At 32.2% G+C, this 10,614-nt stretch overlaps 1 protein-coding gene across 1 annotated transcript; it reads left to right on the top strand.

Moving 5' to 3' along the window:
• The first annotated feature begins 844 nt into the window (after positions 1-844).
• Positions 845-5,231, top strand: LOC107920917 (chaperone protein dnaJ 6). Its single transcript, XM_016850747.2, has 9 exons — positions 845-1,117; positions 1,375-1,473; positions 1,616-1,717; positions 1,802-1,861; positions 1,944-2,050; positions 2,124-2,206; positions 2,656-2,746; positions 2,846-3,088; positions 3,575-5,231. Exons 1-8 carry the CDS (start codon positions 1,007-1,009, stop codon positions 3,054-3,056), a joined length of 864 nt encoding a protein of 287 aa, XP_016706236.2. The 5' UTR covers positions 845-1,006; the 3' UTR covers positions 3,057-3,088; positions 3,575-5,231.
• Positions 5,232-10,614: the final 5,383 nt, after the last annotated feature.

The following is a 10,614-nucleotide window of genomic DNA, read 5'->3' as shown; positions in this document are numbered from 1 at the left end:
GAGTAAATTAATTATTCTTTTAAAAAAATTTATCAATTTTTACTATTAAATGATGACGTGACTGACGGAGTAACCATAAACTGGCATGTGCGAGATGTCTTTCCATTATTTTTTTCTTTTTGGGATAATGGAACAATGGTTAAATCTCATTTTTTTTATAGTTCTATTATATCTAAATTTAAGATTTAACTTTTATATTTTAATTTCTAACCTATTTGGTCTCTATATTTGATAATGGTATTAGTTATTTCAAATAGTTAATATTGTTGGCTACATTGATTGAATTCTTTAGGTGGATTATTTTGGAAAAATAATATTATTCTAACAAAATTTTAAAATTTTTGACATGAAGAGTTAGAATAAGTGCTTAAAAAATCCATGTAAACCTTCGAAAGTATTAAGGGTGTTAACTACTTGAACGAAATTAATGATGTCTCTTTTTTTTAGTCATTATATTTTTATTAGTATTTTCTAATCATTATAAGATAATAGTAAAAATTTGCAGTTTCGATTTTTCTATTATGCTCAAATTTGGGGTTTCGTCTTTATAGTTTAATTTGATTCTCTATTTTTACAATGAGATCCGTTAGTCTAAATAATATATATATTTGCATGAAGTTGGGATGAACATTATAAAGAAAAATTCGACTATAAATAATTAAGGGTATCAACTATTTTAACTAACTAATAAGATTACGTAAAAGGGTGAAATTATATTAAATTAAAATAATACAAATGATGAATCATAAACATAAATTGGTGATAACACAATGGTTTGTGATTTGATTTGATTTTTTAAAAATGTTTTTTTATTTAATTGAATTAATACAAGGGACTGTAAACTAGTTTACTTTATTTTACATGCCAAACATGAAAAATGTTGAAACACATATGGCGGGAAGGAGTCAAAGCCCAAAACCGACCCTATAAATTAAATAAACCAAAATTTCTTCTTCACTCTTTAGTTTCTGAATCAATTGTTTTATTTTGAATAATTTGTGCTAAAATGGGAAAGAGAAAGAAATCTAGGGTTTCACGCGATGAAGATGAGGAGGATGAAGTAGTTCAAGAAGAAGAGGGCAATCATTCTTCTTCAAACGAAAAGAGCTTATATGAGGTTTTCCCCTCTTCTTTTAAAATTTTAATTTCGAAAATTAGGGTTTTGGGTTGTTTTTACCTGTGATTCAGTGATTGTGAAGTAAGAGTTCTCTCCCCCCCCCCCGTAATATGGGCTGCCTTTGGATGTATATGTAATAGGTTCATATTGGAATTTCATTCGAAGGTGGTTGTTTAGATTCTTGGGTTATTTTATTCATTGAAATTTCCATTAGAAATTTGAGCAGCAGATACCCAATAACGACTGGTTGCTTGCAGATTCTTGGAGTCGAAAAAGCAGCATCTCAGCAAGAGATTAAGAAAGCATATTATAAGTTGGCACTGAGACTTCATCCTGATAAGAACCCTGGTGATGAGGTAAAAAACTGAAGTTAATTTGTACGTTGAAATTAGACTTCAAATATCTGTGTGTGTGTGTGGAATTGTTGAAGGGAAGAACATGAAGCTAAAATTTGGTTCTTTTTCATCTATTTGTAACGCATTGTATTTACTTATACAGGAAGCCAAAGAGAAATTTCAGCAGTTGCAAAAGGTCATATCGATTCTCAGTGACGAAGAGAAACGGGCTGTCTATGACCAAACAGGTTGCGTTGATGACACTGTAAGTAAATCTGTATCTTCTTTCTTTCTTTTTTTATGTGAAAAATGCATTATCTAATTCGTTTCCTGTGATTTTGTTGATCAGGATCTTGCTGGGGATGTTGTTGAGAATTTGAAAAGCTTTTTCAGGACTATGTACAAAAAGGTTACGGCATTTGTTTCTCTTTATGTCACTTTAACTTTGGGGTTCTGTTCCATTTTGTTTACACTGGTTGAATCTGTTTCAGGTCACCGATGCTGATATTGAAGAGTTTGAAGCAAATTATAGGGGGTCTGATTCAGAGAAGAAAGATTTGATTGATCTTTACAGGAAGTTCAAGGGCAATATGAATAAGTAAGAGAGGCCGAGTGTTGTCCTTTCCTTTAGGCTTTTGAGATTAGTTCTGATACTTTTTTTGCCTTGACAGGCTCTTCTGTTCTATGCTTTGTTCAGATCCCAAGCTTGATTCACACCGTTTCAAGGACATGCTTGATGAGGCAATAGCAGCTGGTGAGGCTTTTTTGGGGAATTTATTTTCACAAGCTGTCTTATAAATCTCCTGTTCTAGTACTAAAGTCTTAGGCAAAAAGGAAAAAGTATAATTAAAGTCTTTCATATAGTTTTTCCCTGGTTTTTCGATTTAAAAATGGATGACCGAAAGTTCAGGATCCTCTATGGTGAGACCTTTAGGCTTTTAGTTCTAAGCAATGTTATTTTAATATCTTCACAAGCAATAATTAAAACATGGATCACATTTCAAAGCTATGTAGCAGTTTAAGAGCAAATGAGCTAAATTGATTTATCTCACTCGTCTCTGGAGCTAAATTTGTATTCAATTTAAGAATGGATGAACTAATTGATTATTCCACTATTGTGTCCGGAATTACAAAAACTGGGATATGCATTATTCTTTGAGCTTTTCTTGGTATGAACCTTTCTTTGTTTTTTTGTCTGTGTAGGAGAACTTAAAGAATCCAAAGCCTATAAGAAATGGGCAAAGAAAGTAGCCGAAATGAAGCCACCCACGAGTCCCTTGAGGAGGAAGGGGAAGTGAGTTTTTTACTGGGTCTTTCCCATAGATTTTTAAGACATTTACGTGAGCTGATTATAATGTAAAAATGTGCCTCTTTTTTTTTGTTTATTTACCAGATCAAATAAACAGCCAGAATCAGATCTATTTGCAATTATATCTCAGCGTCGAAATGAGAGGAAAGACCGATTTGATTCCATGTTTTCATCACTGGTATCCAAATATGGGGGTAACGCAGAGTCTGAACCCACTGAAGAAGAATTTGAAGCTGCGAAGAGGAAAGTTGAAAGCAAAAAGGCCTCCAACAACTCAAAACGGAAGCGGCAGTAGGTCTCACCTGGATTTTATTGAAGTTGGATGTGGTGAGAATTATGCAAAAATGCATGTCTTTCAAGTATATGAATGCAAATTGCGTTATATGCTCTAAGAAACGTGAGATGATGCTTTTGTTGTAGTTACTTAAAAAATGAAAGCTCATTTGCACTTATCTTGAGAAGTTACTTTTTTTTCTGGAATGTTTTGGATGTGAAGGATGGGAAGGGGGAGGACAGGGCAGGGTGAGATTGTTTTTGCTTACCGTGACCTGATTATTGTTATGTACCCTAACCCAATTACGGTGCCTGGCCGGTTCACTGGAAACCATTTTCGGGTTGGTTTCTGTGTCATTTTGGGGGAGCTCTTTGGCCTCCCTCAGAAAAACAGGGGGTTGAGCTCCGTGGCGGGTGTGAGAGTAAAGTAGGAGGAATCTGGAATCCTAAATACTAAATTCTAGTAAGAGTCTCATGTTCATCGAGTTCTGATACATATTTTAATTAAGATATTTGATTATATATTTTATGCAATTTTAGGGGTAAGAGATGATGGCGCGTCAAATGGGTAAGATATTTGATTATATATTTTAGGAAGTTGGGGCAATGGAGGACGCCAAGAAGAAGATGCTCTGGGCTACTATGAAGGCGGCGGCTGTTGCCAACATCTGAAAAAAAAACAATTGGTTTTCATAAGTTATTAAGTTGAAGATCAAGTCCTTTTCTCTGGCCTCTGTTTGGTTACTTGGGTTTAAGGACTACGAAGTCCAAAACTCTGGATTTCATCGACCATGATCATTTTTGTTTTCTAAATTAAAATGATCAGACTCATTAGTAGTAGAAGGATGACATGTCTTTTACTCGATTGTTAATTTCTTTTTCTTTTAAAAAAAATAACTCTATTTCCAACATCTGTTTTATTAAATGAAAGATTTCACTTAAAAAAATATGTTTTTTGAAAGCATTTTAAATATATTCTAAATTTTATTTATTTTAAATATGTTTTTATACTTTACTATATATTTATTTAAAATAACATGTTTCAAATAACCAAATAATGTAATACTTTATTACTTATTTATTACATTTGGACCAACCAAACTACATTATGGTTATTACTTGTTTATTTCATTCCCATTTAATGCTATTCTATTAGGGTAAACCGAATATATCTAAATTCCAATATCAACTATTATATATAAGAATATTTTAGAGATTTTACATGCTTTTTAACAATAATTTGGGTTTTCAACATCATATTATTAAAAAACAAACATATACTATAACAAAGAACAATTAAAACTCATGAACTTATTATTTCGAAGAAAAAACAAATAAATTGAATTATTAACCAATAACAACCAGGAAGACAGAATCTTAAGTCTGGGTTGGTTTTGATCCAAGTATTGAAGACATTCTTCATCCATCTATTATGTATATATTTTGCTCTTACGGCGACTTGTTTCATCGGCCTTTCCCTAGAATCATACAGGTTCGATGGCTGGTGTTGTCAAACTTACACTGACGGATCCTGTGTGGGCATCGGTAATGGGGAGAGGGTATGCTGAGATCGTGGCTAATACTCAGTTTAACAATGTGTTTCTTTGTAAATGATTATAGGTCACTCATCACCAAGTTTGATGGAGCCTTACTTAAGCACATCTAATGGATAGATTGGCGCAACTAGGGAACTTGTTAGGGATATTTTGTTTAATTTATGAGATGTTGATTTTGGATTAAAGAAAAAATCTGTATAGCATAACCATAATTTTTTATTGCAAAATATAAGAAGGAATTCAAATTCTCACATTACAGAACAAGTGAAGAAAAAGAAATCTTCAATCAGTAGAAGTCAAAATAAAGGGAACGGAACGTGAGCCTTCTTGAATACAAATGGTATGTAAGTTATATATGATCTCTTCAAATACTGCAGGTAACCCATAATTTAAGCAAAGAAAGAGACAATGAAGGCTCCAACCAATGACCCAAGAACAGGCAAGGTTGAGGTTGCAACGCTGGAGTCCGGGCCTGGTGCAGAAGCTGGTGCAGCGCCAACTGAGGCGGAGCTAAGTGGGGCGCCATCTGGTGAGGAAGCTGGGGCGGTGCTTGCTGCCATGACTGCGCTCATTGAGGCAGCGGCGAATATGACAGCGCAAGAGATCTTCTTCTTCATGTCCATGGTGTTGGAGAGACCTGCCTTAATTTGTTGCAGAAAAACTTTAGTTTTTTTTTTTTTCTTTGTGTTTTCTTATTTTTATTTTCTTGCAGGTGAGGAGAAGGAGAGTAGTAAGGGTTGTTTTATAGGTGATTTCCATGCCTATTTTTAGGATTTTCCCACCTTAATATTAGGGTTTTAGTTGTTTGGTTTTGCATGGTTTTAGGATAGAGATTTCACTCCTTCACTTCCAACCGAAGTTTTACAATTATTTTTCAAAACAGTAATCTTATCTTTGCACCTTAAAATTAAATAATATATATATATTGAAATGGTAAGTAGATTATACTAGCCTTTAGCCAGGGTGATTTATTGAATTGTTTTATATTTTATAAAAATATGTAAATAATAAATAATAAATATTATTTGGTCATTTTACCTGTATTACAAAATTTAAAATATAAGATCTTACTTATTACAAAATATAATTCTTCATAAAAAAATATTTAATAGAATTGTGACAATAATTTTTTTAAAGTGAAATTTTTTTAAAAAAATTAACAAAATTCTTTTAAAAGATGCTAACAGGACTAAAAAAAACTATCACAAAAATATTCAATATGTGAGTGGATTTAATAAATAAATAAAGTGGATTCAATATTGAAATATTTTTTAATATTAGCATATTTTATATTGTTTAAACAAACATTATAGTGAATCTTTTTACAAATATATTAAAAAAGTTGTTGGTAAGTAGTTTTTAACCGAATTTAATTTTTTTTATTTCTATTTTAAACACTAGTAAATTATCTATTAGTATTTATATATTTTTTTAAATATGTATTTATATTTTAAATTTCATATATATATTTTAAATTTTAAATTATGTTTTTAAACAAATATTACTTATGTTTGTTATTAATTTTAAATAGTATTGAAAAATATTTTTAAATTGCCAACAACCTTTTAGCCCAAAGATAAAAGTATTATGTTGTAGTCTTGAAAGCTTGGGTTTGACCCCAAGCAACCTCATTCACCTCATCCAATTATTAAAAAAAATATTTAAATATATAATTGAAAAGAAACTTATTAATAGTTGGGGTGACTACCAATGTAGTTTACCCTAATGGTTGTTAGAAATCAAATTGACTTTTAAAGTCGGTTAAGCGTGCAGATAAGGTGGCAAAGAGATTGGTTTTGCAAGGTGGATAGCAAGCTGTCAAAATTGGTCTGCAACTTGGAAAAATCAATAACGTGGTAGGAAGGACTAAAATGATGATAATGATAAATGTGCTGGAAGGTTCGTGAAATATTAAAGGATAAGGATGATAGGATAATTATGGCAACAATGTTTGAACAGTCTTAGGTGGCAAAAATTGCTAATATCGGTTATACATGATTATAAATATGGTTTATAGTGTAGTATAATAGTTGCTGAAACATGAATGAGTGTTGAGAGAAAAAGAAAGAAAAATTGTTGTGAAGTGAGGAGTGAAAGAAATTAGCAGCAGCTAGTATAGTGAAAAGAAAAGTTTGTACTGTGCAATATTAGTGTGTAATAAAATTATTATTTCAGTTGGTATTTTTCCATTACACTTCCAACATGTGGTATCTGAGCTAGGTTCGTAACGACGTCACAATGGTAAACATGAATCAACCATAGATCCAGAAATTAACAAAGACAAATTATGGCAATTGGAGCATCCAAATGAAGGCTTTGCTCAGTTATCAAGATTATTGGGATGTTTTCGAAAAAGGATATGTTGAGCCCAAAAATGCAGCTGCCAAAGCGGCTTTCACAAACGAAGAAAAAAGAGTCTTAAAAGAAGCCCGTAAAAAGGATAAGAGGGCGTTGTTCTTTATTTTTCAATGTGTTGATGAATTAACCTTTGAAAAAATTTTAGATGCGAAGACATCAAAAGAAGCATGGGGAATTTTGCAAAAATCCCTTCAAGGAGCGAAAAAAGGCCAAAAAGGTATGTGTACAAACCCTTAAAGCTGAATTTGAGATGTTGAAAATTGAAAGTTTCAAAAAATGTTGTTGATTATGTCACTCGAGTTAAAGCGGTGGTGAATGAAATGACAAGGAATGGAGAAAATCTTGATGACGTAAAAGTAATGGAAAAAATTTTGTGGTCATTGACACGCAAATTTGATTATGTGGTTGTTGTCATCGAAGAATCAAAAGATTTGTCACAACTATTTGTCGACGAACTTGTGGGTTCCCTCCAAACCCATGAGCATAAAATGAAGCAAAATGATGATACTGGAAAAATTGGAGCAAGTATTGCAAAGTAAATTGTCATTTAATGAAAGTGGAGCTGGCGATAATTTTGGACAAGATACAAGCAATCATTGAGGATATCGTAGAGGATATGGAGACAAAAATAAAGGTGGACGAGGAACACATGGACGAGGCAATCAATCATATGGTAGAGGCCAAACAAGTGAAGAATATCAGACATCAAGTCGTGGACGGGGAGTTTGAGGTCATGGTAGAGTATAACACCCCTAGCCTGTCTCCATTATCGGATTAGAGTTACCAAGCATTATAGTATAAAACAGAACCTTTAACTTCAAAACAAAACAATAATACAATTTCATATTAACTTCTAATAACACAATACAATCATAGCAAAAATACATCCTTGGGCCTTAAATCGAACTTAAGGGGCCTTAAAAATAGTTTGGAAACATTCAGGGATCAATTCGAAACAAATCAGAACGTTTTGGGAGAAGTTAAGAATTTGGGGAAACAAAGGTCACATGGCTATGTAGCTAGGCCATGTGACATTGCCCAGGCCGTGTGGGCATTCGAATTATGGGACACACGGTTGTGTCCCAACTTGTGTATCTACCCGTGTAACTTACTAACTTGGGTCACACGGCCGTGTCATAGGCCGTGTGCCAGACACAGTCGTGTACCAGACTATGTGTGTATTTGAACCATGGCCACACGGTCGTGTCGCAAGCCATTTGGAACCTACACCTGGAATTAAAATGACACATGATTGTGTAGGGTGGTTGTGTGTGGCACATGGTTGTGTGACAGCCCGTGTCCCAGGTCGTGTGCAACCCAAATTACCTCTAAAATAAGCCATTTCAAATGCCATTTCTTAACCATCAATCCATACTATCAATAACTACTTTCACATGCTTAAATCACATTCAAAATCACCTAAAACATGTTAAGAATTCATCCATCCTATATCTAACCAATATGCCATTCAAAGGAACCACATTTAACACTCCAAACTTAGTCTCATTCAACATCTCAAAGTCCTAATTAGAACATATAGCAACCATGCCAAAATAACCATTCCTAAAACATGCCATCATACCATGTAATATCTACTATCTATAGAATATGCATAAGGGTTCATCCACTCATATTTGCACCTTTTAACCCTATCACATGCCATTTATAGCCATTAACCAAAACTACCAAAACTATCAATATGACGAATGGATAGTGTGATAATGCTCCGACGAGATTCCAACCGATCGAGCTTTTCTATAATCTATAAAACAGAGGAAACAACTACATAAGCAATTAGTGCTTACTAAGTTCGTACTAAGCAACTTAACTTACTGTATGCATTAAATTAAATAATTAAAATATATTCCTTTTTATTATAGACCATATGTCGTTTCCTATACACAACAACTCACAAAGTTAGTTAGTGAGACATTGCACTTATAAATCAACCAAAGCATGGCATAAGACATACCAATATTTCAAATTCATCAAACATCATTCATTCATATATTATGTTCTTACATTTTCTTTAGGTTTCACATAACAACTTTCCATGTCATACATTCATTAGTATTGCTCTTCTGTATATGTATTTTTTTTTTCATTCAAACCTTAATTACCTATTGAACCATAAAAAATAACATTAATTACTCAAAAAATACTCGTATATCTATTTAATTCCCTAAACACCACAAACATCATTAGTTAACATATTTATAGGAATATGTAACATATAATCACACCAAGGCATTAATATTTATTACAACCTAAACTAGTCAAAACATTCATCTCACATTCAAACTTACGATACATAACCCACCGGAAACATGTTACCTGAATAGCAAATGACTGAAAGATGCCATAGTGTCTTTCAACCATGGTCTTATTCATTCTCGTCTTAATGCCATAGTGTCTTTCAACCATGGTCTTATACATTCTCGCCTTGATGCCATAGTGTCTTTCAACCATGGTCTTATTTGTCTTATTCATGATGCCATAACGTCTTTCAGCTATGGTCTTACATGTTTTCGGTATGATGCCATAGTGTCTTTCAACTATGGTCTTATTCAGTTCCGGTATAGTGCCATAGTGTCTTTCAGCCATAGTCTTATTTGTTTCCTTCAAGCCAACAATTTTGATTCATATATATATACACAAATAGATAATAATTTATCAAAATAGTAATTGATTGCATTAACCAAGTACGAACTTACTTGAACTCATAAGCAACTTTTAACACAAGCCATCCACTATTCTGCTACTTTGATTTTTTCGCGATTTGTGTCCGTTTGAGTTGTTTCTTGATCTAGATAAATATTTTTATTCAATTAATCTTGTTCCAAAATTTAAAATAATTAATTTAGCTTATAATCCTTAATAATGAAAAATTACAAAATTACCCTCAAAGTTTACCCTTTTTTGTAATTTAGTCCCTAAACTCGAAGCTTGCAATTTAACCACTTTTAATTAAAATTCATGCTAGATGATTTTTCCCTAGTCTTATAATAGCCCATATTGATCATCAATTTAGAATATTTCCTTTGAATTTTTACATTTTCATAAATAAGTTCCTAAACCTTAAAATCATCAAAATTATTTAACGAAATATATTTATTTAACAACCAAGCTTAAAAATATACTATAAAACTTCAAAAACATATCAAATTCATCCATGACATAATTTATAACATTTAACAGTTTTACAATTTGACCCCCGAGCTAGCTAGATTAAGCTAAAACGAGCTCAAAAACATAAAAATTTCTAAAAACAACTTAATTTACATACCATGCACGGTGAAACAAAGTTTGATTGAACCCTAGCTTAGCCATCCATGGAAGAATCGGTTGTCTAAAATGAGAAAGAAGGTGATAACCACTCATCTTTTGTTTATGTTTTATTTTAATTATCAAATTACATTTTTACCCTTATTATTTTAATTTAAAATTAACAAAACATGTCCATAATTGTCCACTATCAATATGCATGGTACATTTACCATCTAAGTCCATTAATACACCTTTTCATAGCCATTTGACCCATTTAACTAATAGAAATCAACTTTTGCAGGTTTTAAAATTCCATCCTTTTTAATTAGTTAACTATTTAAACGTTAAAATTTATTAACCAAGTTTTAATATAACCCTAATAAAATTTCGTAAATATTT

The sequence above is a fragment of the Gossypium hirsutum genome, chromosome D01 (assembly GCF_007990345.1).
Source record: "Gossypium hirsutum isolate 1008001.06 chromosome D01, Gossypium_hirsutum_v2.1, whole genome shotgun sequence".
NCBI classification, from domain to species: domain Eukaryota; kingdom Viridiplantae; phylum Streptophyta; class Magnoliopsida; order Malvales; family Malvaceae; genus Gossypium; species Gossypium hirsutum.
The sequence above is the reverse complement of the archived record's forward strand: the minus strand, read 5'-3'. Positions and strand labels throughout refer to the sequence as shown.